The sequence below is a fragment of the Marmota monax genome, unplaced genomic scaffold (assembly GCF_021218885.2).
Source record: "Marmota monax isolate L192 unplaced genomic scaffold, Marmota_monax_Labrador192_F-V1.1 WCK01_AAM20220418_F8-fsc00322, whole genome shotgun sequence".
Classification (NCBI taxonomy): Eukaryota; Metazoa; Chordata; class Mammalia; order Rodentia; family Sciuridae; genus Marmota; species Marmota monax.
The window spans coordinates 27,455-44,631 of NW_026692168.1; the positions used below are offsets into that span (position 1 = coordinate 27,455).

Genomic DNA, 17,177 nt, shown 5'->3' on the forward strand with positions numbered 1-17,177 from the left:
GCCTGGGATCCCAGTGACTTGGGAGGCTGAGGCAGTAGGATTGCAAGTTCAAGGCCAGTCTCAGCAACTTAGAAGGACCCACTCAAAATAAAAAAATAGAAGGAAATGAGAAAGTAGCTCATTGGTAAAACAACTCTGGGTTCAATCTCTAGAACTGTGGGGGGGGAAGGACACAATAGCCAAGCTTCCTATCCCCACTACCATCATGACAGTATGGTTGAGAGGGGTGGATTATAGAGCAGTGTTTAGATTTTGGGAATGGTTTCCAGGTTGGAGGCAGAACGACAGATTAAATTGCAGAGGTGGTATGCTAGCTGCTAGAGACGTGAAGAGAGGAAATATGCCTGGCTGTGTCTGGGTGGGGTGGGGATCTTCAATGTTCTTCAGGACTTGACTTCCTGTCCTGTCCCCAGAAGATGGATGCAGACCATTCCAAGTCCCCAGAGGGGCTGCTGGGGGTCCTGGGACACATGCTGTCTGGGAAGAGCCTGGACTTGTTGCTGGCTGCTGCTGCTGCCACTGGGAAGCTTAAATCGTTTGCCCGGAAATTCATCAAGTGAGAATGACTGAGCCCTTGACCTTGGAGGGGAGGACATTCTAAAGGGAGGAGGTGGCAGAGTAGGAGTTGGGCACCAGGGTCTGGGTCTACCTTGAGATGCACAGGCCAGGCCAGGGCAACCCAGCCAGAGGCCTTGACAGAGGAGCCAGTTCTCTTGACTCGAAGAGGTCTTTTCCTTTCCCAGTTATTAATAAGGAACTTCATATTTCTGTTGCCTTTTTTAATTTTCCTGGAACTTGACATATAGAACATTGTTCCATCAATGAGCTATTTTCTAGGCCTAAAAACTCTTTTAATAATAGAAAAAAAAATTTTTCCTGGTATAATGATGTTCATTTTAAGCTTAGCCTGTAGTTTATATTCTAGTGACTGCCCCTCTGAGCCCTGCGGCCCTCAGTTCCTGGCTGTTGCTTAACTCTTACCCTGTCCATTTCTTCCACAATTTGAATGAGTTCACCACCCATGGCAGTGGAGAGAGCAGTAAGTCAACTTTGCAAGACCTCAGTGGCAGTAGGGAGGGTGCAGAGAGAGGGGCTGCCTTTGCTTCTTCTGGGGCAGCTGGGTTTCCTCCTCTGAGCCATGACTGACTAAAGCTTTGGGAGCCTTGAGTGAAGGAGATGCTGGGAATGGGATCTTCTAATGCCATCCTTTTGCTTTTCTCCCACCTGCTCCCTTTGTGATTTGTTTGTGTATTGGAGGATACACAAGGATTCCAAGGAAGGGATGATGTTCTAATTGAGACTCAAGAAAAGGATTCTGAGCCTCAGAGCTTTGAAGGAACCATATGGTCCCTGACCTTCCTTAAGACAAATTCTGGGCTAGTGATGTGGCTCAGTGGGAGAGTGTGTGCCTAGCATGTACAAGACCCTAGGTTTGGTCCCTAGCTCCACTAAAAGAAAAAAAAAAAAAAAGCAACAACAAAAAGACAAATTCTGTTCTCATGATCCAGACACAGGCCTTGGGTCTTCACCCTGGGCTGAGGGGCTGGCCTTCTTCTCCCTTCCACAGCCAAAACAGCCTCAGTTCGTGCCTTGCTCTTTGATATCTCCTTCCTCATGTTGTGCCATGTGGCCCAGACCTATGGCTCAGAGGTGAGTGAAAGGACTACAGGTGGGGTTAGGGAATGACAAGTAGGCAGGGCAAAGATGAAGCAACCAATCAATATCTTCCCCTCACCCCGTAAGTCTTCCGAGCCATTATTTTGGGGGTTTTGTTTTTTTGTTTGCCATTGGTCAGAATTTTTATTCTGATTCAACTAATTGACGCTATAGCTTCTTTAACATTATTTTTGTTAAAACATGGAAAATACACTTGTATTTTCTTGGGAAAATTCTTTGGACTCTTAGGGCCTTAATTTATGTGTGAGGTAGAAGTGTTATTCTGGATTACATTGCATTTTCTTTTTAAAATTTTTATTGGTGCATTATAATTATTCATTGTTGTGTGGGATTCATTGTTATGTATTTGTACATACACACAGCATAACAATATAATTGGTCAATTTGTTCCTCACCAGGCCAGATGGTGTTGCTGGACTCAGAAATCAGGTGCCTACCCCTGGGGGAAGTCAATAGATGCCCCTAGTCATACCTCACATACTTTAGTGCCACAGCCACACCAACCACTAGGTGGCAGCATAGGCCCTGTCTGCATCCCTTGAGACCAGTTTGCCCCTAGTTCTTCAGGCTGGGAAGGAAATAGCAGGGGGCAGGAAACAGAAATTAAATCCCAGGCTCACCCTCCTCACTTAACTAGGGTCTCTCCTTTCACTCTTGCCCAGGTGATTCTGTCAGAGTCAAGCACAGGAGCAGAGGTACCCTTCTTTGAGACCTGGATGCAGACCTGCATGCCGGAGGAGGGCAAGATCCTGAACCCTGACCACCCCTGCTTCCGGCCCGACTCCACCAAAGTGGAATCCTTGGTGGCCCTGCTCAACAACTCCTCAGAGATGAAGCTGGTGTTAGTGGTTTGGGTGCCTGCTCTAAGGGCAGTGGTGGGATAGAGCCAAGTCCCTTTCTCCTAAGCCCTTCCTTACTCCCCTGTGGTGATTTTTCTCTTACTGCCAACTCTTTGTAGGCAGATGAAGTGGCATGAAGCTTGTCTGAGCATTTCGGCTGCCATCTTGGAAATCCTCAATGCCTGGGAGAATGGAGTGCTAGCCTTCGAGTCCATCCAGGTAGCCCCATCTTTCTAGCAGTTTTTCTTTTCCCTGAGACCCAGAGTCAGACATTGATAGCTTGTTTTGTTTCCTAAGAACAAGAAGATCTTTAATCCGGAGTTCATGTTTTGCCATCAGTCTTCCCTAGAATGGTAGTCTTAGCCACTTCCTCACTCAGGTAGCTCTGGGAAAGTCAGACTTGTGGTAGAAAGAGGCGTGGATTGTGGCCTAAGACTGTACCTGCTGCACTCAGCTGAAATGATGGCAGGGCAGGGGAGAGAGCGATTCCAGTCACCCTTTTCCCCTCCTCTTAGAAAATCACTGATAATATCAAGGGAAAGGTATGCAGTCTGGCCGTGTGTACTGTGGCTTGGCTGGTGGCCCATGTCCGGATGCTGGGGCTGGACGAGCGTGAGAAGTCACTGCAGATGATCCGCCAGCTGGCAGGGCCACTGTATAGTGAGAACACCCTGCAGTTCTACAATGAGAGGTCAGTAAACTGTCCCTGCCCTTCTCATACCCTGCAGGTATGTCGTGATAAGTCAGCACCTCCAGTAACGGACATCCTTCTCTCACCATCCCAAACATGACACTCATTCCTGCCCTCACTGGCTTCCATTCTCACTCAGGTCCTTCCATCCAAGTACTAGCCAGCCTGGCCCCGTTTAGCTTCAGAGATCAGGAACATTCAGGGTAGCATGGCTGTAGACTTGCTCACATTCTGCTTCCCGCCCCCGCTCCCCCCCAATTCTTTTTTTTTTTTTTAAGTCAATGATATTTTTTTAAAAATATTTTTTAGTCATTGATGGACCTTTATTTAATTTATTTATTTGTATGTGGTGCTGAGAATTGAACCCAGGGCCTCACTTGTGCCAGGCAAGCACTCTACCTCTGAGCCGCCACTCCAGCCCCTCCCCCCCCAATTCTTATTCAAACATTTATTTAGCTGGCTCAGCAAACATTGAATGTGTATTTCTATGCCAGGAGTGTTTTAATCCAGCATCTCTGTGTACCAGAAATGGAGACCCCAAACAGCTACGATTCAGATCCTCAAAGGGCTCAAGTTCTAGAGAACTAACTGAGCAGAAAAGCAAAGGGCTTATCTGGCTGTGTCGCTCTCGAGGAACTATGAGCCATCTGTGGATTTGACAGCCTTCCCCGACCGATCTTTGTGACATTTATTTCATGTCCTGGCTCTTGCATGACCTCTCTGGTGACCTCTGCTGTGTTGAACTCAGTGATTCTAGTTCATGTAGTCACCAATAAGTTGTTTAGTTGGCTTTTTTTTTTTTTTTTTTAACTGTGACAAGAAGCACATGACAGGAAATTTAATTTTAACCAAGTTTAAGACTACTGTTCAGGGCTGGGGCTGGGGCTCAGTGGCAGAGCACTTTCTTCACACATGTGAGGCACTATGTTCGATTCTCAGAACCACATAAAAATAAGTAGACAAAATAAAGACATTCTGTTCATGTGTAACTAAAAAAGTATTTTTAAAAAAAGTACAGTTCAGTAGTGTTAACTCTGTGCACATTATTGTGCAACAGATTCCAGAACATTTTTTATCTTGCAAATCTGAAACTCTGTACACTAAACAACAACTTCCCTCCCCCAGTTCCTGCAGCCACCATTCTACTTTCTGTCTATGAATTTGATGACTTTAGATACCTCATATCTGGAGTTAGGCAATATTTGCCCTTTCGCAACTAACTTATTTCACGAAGCATAAGTTCCTCAAAATTCATCCATGTTGTAGCATATGACAGGATCTCCTTCCTTTTTAAGGATGAGTAATATCCTATTGTACGTGATATACTGCATCTTGGTCACCCATTTATCCCTCTGTGGACACTTGGGTTGCTTCCGTTTCTTGCGGCTGTGAATGTGTGTTGAGTGACAATTCACAAGACAGCTGTAGAGGATATTTTAGGAGATATAGCTGAAGTGAGGTTCCAGGGGCTCTGTGAAGTCACACCTGCTTTCCTTTGCTCCTTTCTTTTTTCCTTTCTTCCCTCATTTTCCCTCAACAAGTCATGTAATATTTGCTGTGCCGTCACCCATCCTAAGCACCTTAAGAGCTTTTGGGTAAAGAACAGGGAGAATCTGTGGCTCCGTTGTATGGGTGAAAAAAGTGGCTCTGAAAGCTGAAAGTGATAGAACCTTCCCGGAGCCACACAGCGTTCTCAGAACAGTCAGTGCTCAGACCCCGGTCTGTACGTACAGCTCAAGTTTCTCATGACAGGATTCTAGATAGACGTATGTACTTGCCCAGCTATCCAGGGCCGGGAAGATTCCTGTGGGGCAGGCGTTGGGCCCTCTCCTGGAAGTGACAGTTTACTTTGGGAAGAGGCCAAGGCTGGGTGGGGACCCCCCCACCAAGCACTCAGCCCAGGGGGAAGTGATTGTATTTATTTATTCCAGAGAGTTGGCAAGATCCAGACCTGGGGGATGGGGACTTTTGAAGAGGGAGAAGGCAGAGAAAATATAAATATATTGCTAGATCCATCTATAGATCCAGCTCTTGCCTGGTACCTTTACTAGGCTTTGTGCCCAGCAGGTGAAAGCCCAGCCAGTTCCATGGCTATGGGGTTGTCTCTTCCACTAGCACAGAGTGGCATTAATTCCCTCAACCCAAGTCTGGCCTGCATATTCTTCCCTGGCCCCTGCAGAGTGGTGATTATGAACTCAATCCTGGAGCACATGTGTGCAGATGTGCTACAGCAGACAGCCACTCAGATCAAGTTCCCATCCACGGGGGTGGACACAATGCCCTACTGGAACCTGCTGCCCCCCAAGCGGCCCATCAAGGAGGTGTTAACAGACATCTTTGCCAAGGTGCTGGAAAAGGGCTGGGTGGACAGCCGCTCCATCCACATCTTCGACACCCTGCTGCACATGGGAGGTGTTTACTGGTTCTGCAACAACCTGATTAAGGTACTTGGGCTGGGTGGGTGTGGGCTGGGGTGGGCAGGTGTCCTCAGCCTGAGACCAGCCTCCAGCCCGGCTGGCTAGGATTCTCTTAAAGATGCTGCTGTGAGCTGGGCAGCCTCCTGGGAATACTGAGTATGGGATGGGGGTGGGGGAATAAAGCACTCTGGCCCCCGTACCTGCCCAGAGAGCCCACAGGAGTGGTAGGGGTGTTGAGTGCCAGAGTCGGGCCTTCAGCTCCTCAGCAGCCCGGCTCACCTGCCCATCAGGAGCTGTTGAAGGAGACTCGGAAGGAGCACACGCTGCGGGCAGTGGAGCTGCTCTATTCCATCTTCTGTCTGGACATGCAGCAAGTGACCCTCGTCCTGCTGGGCCACATCCTGCCTGGCCTGCTCACCGACTCCTCCAAGTGGCACAGCCTCATGGATCCCCCCGGCACTGCACTGGCGAAGTAGGATTCTCTACAGAGCCTGCCTGGCTCCCACACGTGGGCCTCCAGCCCCTGCCGCCCAAAGTTAGGCACCCCAACCTGTACCGCCTTGGGAGCTTGGCTGTGGGCATATCCTGTGAGGTGGGGCTTGATCAGTGTGGACACAGGTACCTTGTTCTGGTTCCCACTAACTGTACCTCCTTTTCCTGGAACCCTTTGCCAGACTAGCTGTATGGTGTGCCCTGAGTTCCTACTCCTCCCACAAGGGACAGGCATCCTCCCGCCAAAAGAAGAGACACCGGGAAGACATTGAGGTAGAGGCTTCTCTGCTCACTTATTAATGTCTCTATTCACCTTTTCTGAGTGTTTGCTGGTAAAAGAGGCCTCCTTGGGAAGTAGGGTCAGAAACATGGGCACTGCCCTCGCCTCAGCTGGTTGGACCTGGTCAGTCAAGATCTGGAGAGGTGGCTTGTGTGGACCCCCAGCTGCCCTTGGCCGAGGTCCTATCTGCTCACTGGGTCTGTGGAGGGGTGAGGCAAGGGACCAGCATGCTGGCAATGCTGATACTGTGGGCTCAGACTTGAGTTCCAGTCTTCTTTGCTGGTGGCTGGAACTTTGAGGACTGGGGGTAAGTGTTAGTGACTTTCCTGCTCTCCAGGATTACATCAGCCTCTCTCCCTTGGACGACATGCAGCCATCAAAGCTGATGCGACTGCTGAGCTCCAATGAGGACGACGCCAACATCCTCTCCAGTCCCAGTGAGTGTGTGGGAGGGCTGCATGGGCCCCTCTTTGCCTGGGCACTCACTCTTCCCTGGGGAAGCTGCTCCGCTTGATCCCTGCCATGGGCCTCAGCCCTGCACCTCAGCTACAGCCTTGGTCACCAGTCTGTGCTGGCTGGTCAGAGGGTGTGGCAGGGGCTTGTGTCATTTTGTTCCCTAGGGGATGCTCCCTTGCTTACCCCTAGAGATAAGGTCACTGTTCTCTGTCCCTAAAGAAGCTCTTCTGCAGGCTGGGGATATAGCTCAGTTGGTAGAGTGCTTGCCTCGAATGCACGAGGCCCTGGGTTCAATCCCAGCACTATAAATAAATAAATAAATAAATAAGGAGCTCTTCTGCCCAGGTCCTCCCAGCCCCACAGCTACCCCTCCCGAACCTCCTCAGCACAGGGTTAAGGGGTGACCCTGCATTAAGGGAGTTCACTACCTCGGCACAGCCTGTGCCATTGACTCACCAGCTGTGGCCTTCCTTCCTTCCCCCCGAAACATGCCCTGTGGCCTGGAGCAGGCCCAGGCTGAGACTTGAGGCTAATTCCCGCTCCTCCTGCCCTCTCCATCCTGCTTCCTTGGATGTCATTACCTTCTCACTGTCCTCCCCTCATTGCGAGGCTTCCTGCCAGAGGCGGCTTTGGCGGTGTTTAATTTCTCCTATTTCCAGAGGTTGTAGAAGTTTCTTTGGGGCCTTTCAGAGACTAGGGAACCAACCACATGCTTGAAAGATTCTGGGTCTGCCACCTGTAAACCTGTGACCTATAGCTGGTTACTTTGCAAATCTGAGTCTCAGTTTTCCCATTTGTAAAGTGGGCGTTGAGAGCGTTAAGCCACGTACTCCATGAGAAGTGCCAAGGTTGGCCCTGGTGGTGCTTGTTAGTTCTTCTCACTCATCAACTGTATGTGGGGCCCTACTGTGACTCTTGATCCAAAGATCTTCTCTTAACACAGCACACACCAAATACCTCCTGTGGGTGGACAGGTGAGGACTAGCCTCGGGAGAGTCAGTTTTTGAGTGCATTGCCCCCTCTGCCCTGTCCCACAGCTGACCGGTCCATGAACAGCTCCCTCTCAGCCTCTCAGCTCCACACAGTCAACATGAGGGACCCTCTGAACCGAGTCCTGGGTGAGTCTTCTCAACTGCGTCTGAATCTGGGGGCTGAGCTGGAAGGAGTCCCCTTTCCTCAGGGGAAGCCAGCAGGCCTTGTCGTGGAAGGGGTCCTCCTAGTACCCCCTCACTGCCCTCCACCGCATGTCCCCACCTCTCCCCTCCATCTCTCCTGTCTCCCCGGCTCCCATTTGCCCCCTTCTCCTCTCTGTTTTCCTCTTTGCTTTTTCTCTCTGATATCCCCATCCAGAGCACTTCCGGCACTTCTTTGTCTTCCTTTCCCAGTCCCGTCTTCCCCCTGAGTCTGACCTGTTCTCAGATCCTCCCATGAATTCTCTGTTCTCCCCCTCCGCACAGCCAACCTGTTTCTGCTCATTTCCTCCATCCTGGGCTCCCGCACCGCGGGCCCCCACACCCAGTTTGTGCAGTGGTTCATGGAGGAGTGCGTGGACTGCCTGGAGCAGGGCAGTCGGGGCAGCATCCTGCAGTTCATGCCCTTCACCACTGTGAGTACCACATCTAGATGAGGAGGGTGGCAAGCCTTAGGGGTAGCAGTTCACAGAAGGAAGGGACTCCTTCCTCCTGGGACATCACACCTGCCTGAACTACCCCAGTGAGCAGCCGTTTGTCCATCTTTCTTTGCAGGTTTCAGAACTGGTGAAGGTGTCAGCCATGTCCAGCCCCAAGGTGGTTCTGGCCATCACAGACCTCAGCCTTCCTCTGGGCCGCCAGGTGGCTGCCAAAGCCATTGCTGCTCTCTGAGGGACTTAGAGGAGCCACAGTGAGTGGCTAGGTTCCAGCCCAAGAGCGTTAGATGGGAACATTTGTTGCTCAAATCCACATGATATGAGAACCCTTTGTCAGTTTCCAGATTTTTGCTCTTCTCTGGACTTTCACAGTTTCTTTTGTGATTTCCTCTCCCTTATGCTAATGCCTGAAAAGCGTGAGCAGCCTGGATCTTCAGCCTTTGGTGTCCCCCACATTCCAGAAGTACACTTAGCCCTGAGGAACTTTACAGATTCGTATATGTATATAAATATATTTTTGTAGTAACTGAGGGAAAGCTCACTTGTAAATAAAAGTCCTTACGGGTCCTTTGTGCCTCTAGTACCTGTGTTGCCTGGATCAGGATGGGGACTTCTCCTTGCACTCTTCCTGCTGGGCTGTGGCCGGGAGGGGCTCAATCCTGTGGTGAGGAGGGAGGAGGAGAAGGAAGAGGTGCAGAGGCAGGCAGGACTCAGGTTCCCGCTTGTCCACTCAGGAGGACAGGGCAGGCCAGGGGATGAGAACAGCTGCTTTCCACAGACTCGACTGGGGTGGAAAGGAGAGGTACCGCCTTCCCTGCCCTGAGCCATACCCTGAGAAGGGAGCCTGGGCAGAAGGCCATAAGATGCTGGGGCAGGGTGTCCTGCTCTTCTCTCATGCCCCACCCAGTCTGATTGACCCATAATTTGATCTGTCCCCTCCAGAAAAAGAGCAGGGGTGATAAGGACAGGAACTCCTTAACCCTTTTTTGTTCACAACCCACTCTCCAAGCCTGAGGCAGAAGGCCCTGAGCCATCCTGCAGGGCTCTGACCCTGCCTAAGGACCAGGTGGGGAAGGGAATGGAGGTGACTGAGGAGCCACAGGTGGGAGGTCTTGAGGATGGTGGCTCCACTTGGCTTGGGGGACACTCCCAAACCAGGCAGGGACCCTTCAGTTACAGGTGTGCCTCACACACGTGGTAAGGAGGCGAGGACCCAGCTCTCCCTGGCCACATCCCAGCCCTGCCCTGGGACCTCTTCACCCACAGGCTGAGCCAGGCAGGAAAGGGCTGATTGGACGAGTGCTCTGTGAGGAAGAGATAACCGGGCCTGGAATTTGAGTTCTCTTTTTTTTTTTAATTTAATGTTTTTATTTATTTATTTATTTATTTATTTACTTTTTGGCTGTAACTGGACATGATATCTTTATTTTATTTATTTATTTTTATGTGGTGCTGAGGATCGAACCCAGGGCCTCCCATGTGCTAGACGAACCACAATCCCAGCCCCTGGAATTTGAGTTCTTATCCAAGTGGTCACCAAACACTCGGCTTCCTCATCTTCCATCTTTGTGGGCAACTCTGGATGGGCTCAAGTTTATGGCAGCTGGTAAAGCAGCCAGCTGTGCACATGTTCAGGACCACTGGCTATAGCCCAGTCGGCCTGTGTCTGGCCCGGTGAGCCCACCCTAGCCCCAAGCCCTCTCTCGCCTCCAGCACCCACAGTCTGTCTGCCTTCTGCCTTTCCTACAAGGCTATGGCTGCACCAGGACAAGGAATGTGTGCTTTTTATTGCTCTGTCCCTAGCACAGCCCAGCACTTGCAGAGTAGGTGCCCAGGCGGTACATGCTGAAGGAGTCAGCGCTGGGTGAGCTAGAGGACCTGCCTCCTCCTCAGCCTCCTCCCCACTCCCTCTGGCCTCTCCCACCATTCACCAGCCCCTGGCCAGGCACTAGCAGGACTCAAGAAGAAGGAAGGACATTTACTAGAGACAAACACTTTATTATCCTCAGCACGGTTACAATGAAGAGTGGGGACAGGGTAGAGGCTGAGCTTGGGCTTCCTTTCACATCACACTCCCTTCGTGATTGCCCCTTGTCTTCTCCCTTCCTAATCCCAGTCCTAAAAGGAGAATCTGACTTTGGTGGGGACAGGGGCAAGAAACCCAAGGACACTGATGTCTGAGCTCCTTGTACTGGGAGTCAAACATGCCCCCCAAAACAGAAAGAAACTAGATTCTTCAACAAATTCCAGGTCCAAGACTCCTAGTCCCGGCTGCCTGTGTTTCTCCAGAGACTTAATAATGCCTATGGGGATGGGGATGTGAGGGGACACAGGACTTGGCTGACCAGAACGAGGGATACAAGGATCCAGTTGGGGAACACTGCTGTTTAAATATTAAACAGGGTTGGTTTGTCTCCCACATGGGAGACCTTCTCATGCTTCCTGGGGCCCCAAGGTAGATACCTCAGGGTTCACTGTGGCTCTTCTTAGTGCCCCACAGAGCCAGGGCCAGGGAGCAGCTCCAGGAAGAAATACTTGGTATTTACCTATCTACCTCCCACCCAGTGGACAGGAGGACAGGAGCTTTTTCTCACTGCTACAGGCAGGAGAATGAAACTCGGAGATGGAGGGAAGGACACAGAGGTCTGGGGCTCTGTTCTCTCTTCCCTGACTTTAAATATTAGGCTTAAATAAGCATAAATATTAAATAGAGATAAATACACTGGGTGGGGAGGGCTTTGCTCAGGGCTCAGCAAGGTGGCGCAGAACCCGGTACACCAGCTCCAGGAGCCTCTGCAGTCGGGAAGCAACCAGGACACCTACTGCCCGGCGCTGGAAGGCAGAGGTGAAGGTTGGCATGGTGCCCTGAGTGGGATGCACAGCAGGGGCCACCCCTAGGTCTTCCATCTGCAGGTGAAAGAAGAGATGAGGGATCAGGCTCTGCTGAGCAGGAGTTGCTGCAAGTGAGAAAACACTGGAGGGGGCTGTTGCGCAGGGCTGTGGGCAGCCACGCAGTTCATGGTGGAACTGAGACTCAGGTCTGAGACCTGACTCCTTGCCCTTGGCTGGAGGGACTGGAGGTAGGCCAGCAGGAGAGTCCTGAAAGCAGGGGTGTGGCTGACTGCACAAGGCCCCCCGAGAATGCTCTCTCGACTGTAGCGAGCTTCCGGGATGTAGTGTGGCCATGGCAGTATGACCTGGTCTCCACCCCCGTCAGTCACTTGCCTCTCTCTCCAGGGCTCACCTGCTGCCAGACAGTGGTGGCAAAGTTGGCAACATCCAGCTGTAGCATGTCCACAGTGGGAGACAACTCGGGGGATATCCCTGCCAGGGCCTGCAGGAGGCCCTGGTAGAGGAAGAGGCCGCTCTGCAGTTGGCTCAGGCAACCTGTCTGGAGAGCACAGTAGGAGAGGTAGGCGCTGCATGGGGTGGGCCACTCCCTGTTCCCAGGCACCTTGGCATAGGGGTGTGCTCCCTCCCTCTGACCCGCCTCTCCCCATTCCCCTCCAGCCACTCACCAGCTGCAGGCCCTGGCTGGAGCAGTTGCTTAGGGGAGCCTGAGGAATGCCCAGAGAGTGGCCGAGCAGCGCCAGCTCCTCAGGATGGCACAGCTGGTAGGTGGCACACTGGGAATGGAAGGATGTTGAGGACCACTCACCAGGGCCAGGTTGCAGGCTGCTCCTCCTTAAGCCTTCCCATCTCCCTGGGCTTCCCTTCCCTCAGTGTCCTGCCCAGTTTCTCAGCCCCATTCTACTCTGCTCCCCAATTCTGACTGCCCTGGGCCCTGCCCTTCGGCCTCAGCTCCACTCTCTTAATTCTCTTCCATGTCCCCCATGTGTCTCACTCTTTGCGCCCCTTCCTGATGACATCTTCTCAGTTCCCTCAGTTAGCTCCCCTTTCCTCCCTGCTCCCTCCATCTCTCTCTCTCTCTCTGGTCTTCTTTCCTCCACACCCTCAGGCGGCTTCCACTGTCTGTCTCACCAGCTTCTCCTGTAGCACAGAGCCTTGGGCCTGGATCTTCCTCACTTGCCCTAAGCACTTAAGCACGAAGCTCTGGGGGACAGGCAGGGAGCTGGCAGGGTCCAGGGGCACAGCCTCTTGCCCCGTCCAGAATGCACTGTGCCACAGCAGCAGCTGTAGGGCTGGAGCAGACCCTGCTCAGGAGATGCTGTCCCCTCCCACCTGGCTCCCTCCCGGGGACAAGGCCAAGTGTCTCCAATCCCCCAGCCCAGAAAGGAGATCCCAGCCCCTCTGCCACTCTGGACTCCCTCCCAAACCCAGAGCAAATAGGTAGCCAGGATCCTCACCCATCAGCTTCGTGGGGCTCCGGGCAGCAGGGCCAGCCATGGTCTTGTGGGGTCTGGGCTGCAGGCTCTGGGCTCTGTCAGGGGCCAACTCCAGAGGGCCTTTATACATAACCCCATGGAGGCCTGGGAGGAAATTACCTGGGGCTGCCACTAATAATGCTTAGTAATAACTTCCAGGATTTATGCAAATTTGGCGTCCAGGACAATGCAGGGGGGGGGTGGACAAAAAGCTGTTTGCGAAAGTTTTGTGAAATTGTGGAATCTCTGATCCTTCTTTGACGTCTAGTCCCCCTCAAACTCTCTTCCCCCTTCCAGCCCCACCCAGGCCTAAACTGCCCCCAGGGTATTTGAACAGAACTTGTCAGGAGGCTTTGCGGCTGGTCAGAGCCCTGGAGGCAAGAGTCTGTTCAGGCTGCTGACCTGACGCTGCCTCCCTCCCTCTGGCAGATGTGCTGGGCAGCTCCTTTTGCCCCTCGCTTTATCTTTGGTAAAAATTCTAAAAGATTGTGCTCCATTTGTGTACAATGTGTCAAAGTGCATTCTACTGTCATGTAGAACAAATTAGAAAACAAAATAAAAGATATTTTTTAAAAAGATATTTTTAAAACACCTCCTGTGTTGCTGGGATTACAGGTGTGCACCACTACACTGGGCTTATTCTCTGAATTTTATGTATCAGTATTTTTGCACGTCATCGTAAGTTGTTTGTTTGCTTTGATTCTGTCCTTCCTATCAGAGATTTTCTTCAAATATCTGATAATTTTTGGCTCTCTGTTTATTTTTTCAAAATATTTATGTTTTAGTTATAGGTGGATACAATATATTTTCTTTATTTAAATTTTTTTTTGTAGTTGTAGATAACAGACTACCTTTACTATATTTATTTGTATGTGGTGCTGAGGATTGAACCCAGTGCCTCACGAATGATAGGCAAGTGCTCTGCTACTCAGCTACAGCCCCAGCCCACACAATATATTTTACATTTATGTGGTGCTGAGGATCAAACCCAGTGCCTCATGCATGCTAGGCGAGTGCTCTCCTCTGAGCCACAACTCCCGCCCTTCTCTGTTTATTTTTAAGAATGAGACACTAAAAAGCTCAAACTATGTGGCCCTGGGCTCATCACACCCGTAGGGTAAACTGGCAGGCTGGTCAGAATATTCTTGCCTATAGAGTATAGGCCCGTGGCTGGTGTTTGAGTGTGTCTGACAACTGCTGATTCTGGAGCCACATAGGAGAAGAGAGTTGGGGAGGGAGAAGAGGACTTGCTATTTGAGTAGTTAGATATTTTACTTGATCTCCCTATTTTCATTGTGGCATTCCTGTCTTATCTGTGACAGGTCCCTTGGTTCAGAGGCCCTCTTGTTCAATTTTCTCAATCTTCTAAGTGGTAGCATGGAAGAAGATAGAGGAATATGTTGTTGTTGTTGTTTTTAAGTAGACTTCCAGTCTACCACTGAGCCAAAAACCTCAGTCCTGTATTATACCCTCCTACATCCTCTTTTCCAGAAGTATCAGGCACCTCTAATTTCTGAGCCTTTTCTAAATGTTTTTTCTTCTTCCTTTTGGAACTGAGAATTGAACCCAGGACATTTTATTACTGAGCTACATCCCCAGTCATTTTAATTTTTTTGTTTTGAAATAGGGTCTTGCTACATTGGCTAAGGCTGGTTTCGAACTTGTGACCTTCCTGCCTCAGCCTCTGAGTCTCTTGGATTCCATGCCTGGCTTCTGTGAAGTTATTTATTCCTAGTATATCTGCATTCCAGCTTTCAAAACGTTGTTGACATCTTTCTTCTTCTTCTTCTTCTTCTTCTTCTTCTTCTTCTTCTTCTTCTTCTTCTTCTTCTTCTTCTTCTTCTTCTCCTCCTCCTCCTCCTCCTCCTCCTCCTCTTCTTCTTCCTTTTTCTTCTTCTCCTTCTTCCTCCTCCTTCTTCTTCTTCTTCTTCTTCTTCTTCTTCTTCTTCTTCTTCTTCTTCTTCTTCTTCTTCTTCTTCTTCTCCCTTCTCCCTTCTCCCTTCTCCTTCTCCTCCCTTCTCCCTTCTCCTCCCTTCTCCTCCCTTCTCCTCCCTTCTCCTCCCTTCTCCCTTCTCCTCCCTTCTCCCTTCTCCTCCCTTCTCCCTTCTCCCTTCTCCTTCCTCCTTCTCCTTCCTCCTTCTTCTTTTTTGTTTTTTTCATTGTTCTTGTTTTGTTTTTACATTTTTTTAGTTTTGGGATTGAACCCAAAGCCTCATGGTACATGCTAAGTACTACACATTCTACCACTGTGCTGTAGCTCTAACTTGTTTTTTCTTTTCTTTAGGTTTGTATCTTAAAAAAAAAAGAAAGAAAAAGAAAAAGAAATCTCTGTTCTGTTGCTGGCTTTTTTTTTTTTTTTTGAGAGAGAGAGAGAATTTTAATATTTATTTTTTAGTTTTCTGCGGACACAACATCTTTGTTTGTATGTGGTGCTGAGGATCGAACCCAGGCCGCATGCATGCCAGGCGAGCGCGCTACCTCTTGAGCCACATCCCTAACCCGCGTTGCTGGCTTTTCTTTTCCTTTTTTATTTCTGTATTGGGGATTGAACCCAGGGGACACTTTACCACTAAGCTACATCCCCAGCCCCCGACCCTCTTTTTTTTTGTTTTTGTTGTTGTTGTAGATGGACAGCATGTCTTTTTTTATTGTTTATTTTATTATATGGTGTAAGGATCGAACCCAGTGCCTCACACATGCAGGGCAAGGGCTCTGCCACTGAGCTACAGCCCTAGCCCCTCCCCAGCCCTTTTTAAATTTTCTTTTTTTGAGAAAGGGTCTTGCTAAGTTGCTTAAGGCCTTGCTGAATTGCTGGGACTGTTCTTGAATTTGTGATACTCTTGCCTTAGCCTCCCAAATTGCTTTGATTCCAGGTGTGCACAGCCAGGCCTGGCTCTTTGCTGTCTTTTTTTTTTTTTTTGGGGGGGGGTAGTTGGACACAATACCTTTCTTTTTATTTATTTATTTTTATGGGGTGCTGAAAATCGAACCTAGGGCCTCTCACACACTAGGCGAGTACTCTACCACTGAGCCACAACCCCAGCCCTTATTTTTTTTAATTGTACAACCAATTAGAACATAGATTCTAATAGTTATCTCCAACACTTTCTTATAACTTTATTTTATTTATAATAAAATAACTCACACATGCTAGGCAAGTACTCTACCACTGAGCCTCAACCCCAGCCCACCTTTGCTGTCATTTTAATGGTGTTTTTATGAGGGAACATTGATAAATGCATTTAGTCTATCATGTTTAACCTACACATTCATCAGCTTTTTCTTGCAGATGTCCATTCAAACACCATAGTATCTGTGCAGTGTAATACTGTGTCTGTGATTAGTAATACTCCTTTGATACAGTGTTTTCCAGATTTCCCTAACCCCAAGAATCACTTAAAGTGCTTCTTTAATATATAAAATATAAGGTCTTCTGGAAATTTTCTGATTTTAGTGGGTGTGGATTTAGGGCCCACAGATTTATTTATTTATTTATTTATTTAGTTGTGGTTGGATACAATACCCTTATTCATTTATTTTTATGTGGTGCTAAGGATCAGACCCAGGGCCTTACATGTGCTAGGCAAGCACTCTACCACTGAGCCATAACCCAAGCCCCCACAGATATTTTTGTGTTTGTGTTTTAAACAGATCCTCTAAATGTATCTTATCTTAAGGCATATTTGAAAACCCTGATTTAGAAGAGTTCTTTCTCAACTATGAGTGACATCTCATGCTTCCATGACAAACTCCTTAGCTATCACCTAGCATTGCTTTTGTATTCAGACTCTGTTTTAGTCTGTCTAGCTTTGGTCTGCATTTCTAAATTAGGATGTGTCTTTCATCTGATTAACTCCCCTCTCTTCCCTAGTATTAAATATTGACTGATGATAATAACTTTGGCCTTGTGTGACTCCATTTTTCTGGCTAAATCCCTAAATCCCCTGGTTCTTAGGATATGTGGGTGGGGAAGAAATATTAATTATGAGTATTTAGCTACTCTATATTTTGCTGCCTAAATCCAGGAATCTATTAATGCTTTTGGAAAAATGGAAAATTGACACAGGCTTTGAAAATAGATGTAATAATCATCTGCCTTGGATTTATGCAACATCTTTTTTGAAGATGTTATAGCACTGTGATTTCAAGTTGTTTTTTAGCTTTGACAATACAAAGAGGCACATTTTCTTTTCCTTACTGTATTGTAGATCCTAGGACTGGAAAGGAAAAATGGCTAGTATCTTTTACTGCCTATATATAAAATGTCTGGAAATGTGTGTGTAGCTTCTGCTTGGTTGCAGTGAATTGCTTGGTGGTCAGGGGCTAAAATGTACTTGGTTTGGTAACAGGACAGAGGACAACTGTAGTACTCT

The 17,177-nt window shown here is 49.0% G+C and overlaps 1 protein-coding gene and 1 non-coding gene across 2 annotated transcripts in view; both read left to right on the plus strand.

Annotated features, from left to right (window-relative positions):
* The window catches only part of LOC124076836 (mediator of RNA polymerase II transcription subunit 24), a 34,337-nt gene extending 25,291 nt beyond the window's left edge, over positions 1-9,046 (plus strand). Inside the window, exons 15-27 of the mRNA XM_046420909.2 lie at positions 414-553; positions 999-1,039; positions 1,568-1,650; positions 2,340-2,518; positions 2,636-2,735; positions 3,032-3,207; positions 5,387-5,651; positions 5,915-6,096; positions 6,299-6,389; positions 6,734-6,833; positions 7,890-7,970; positions 8,310-8,458; positions 8,598-9,046. Coding sequence (XP_046276865.1) covers positions 414-553; positions 999-1,039; positions 1,568-1,650; positions 2,340-2,518; positions 2,636-2,735; positions 3,032-3,207; positions 5,387-5,651; positions 5,915-6,096; positions 6,299-6,389; positions 6,734-6,833; positions 7,890-7,970; positions 8,310-8,458; positions 8,598-8,714 — 1,704 coding nt within the window. The 3' untranslated portion in view covers positions 8,715-9,046. The remainder of the gene's footprint in view (positions 1-413; positions 554-998; positions 1,040-1,567; positions 1,651-2,339; positions 2,519-2,635; positions 2,736-3,031; positions 3,208-5,386; positions 5,652-5,914; positions 6,097-6,298; positions 6,390-6,733; positions 6,834-7,889; positions 7,971-8,309; positions 8,459-8,597) is intronic.
* On the plus strand, positions 1,267-1,370 carry LOC124077122 (small nucleolar RNA SNORD124). Its single transcript, XR_006846531.1, has one exon. It is a non-coding gene; the product is annotated as a small nucleolar RNA SNORD124 (small nucleolar RNA).
* Positions 9,047-17,177: the final 8,131 nt, after the last annotated feature.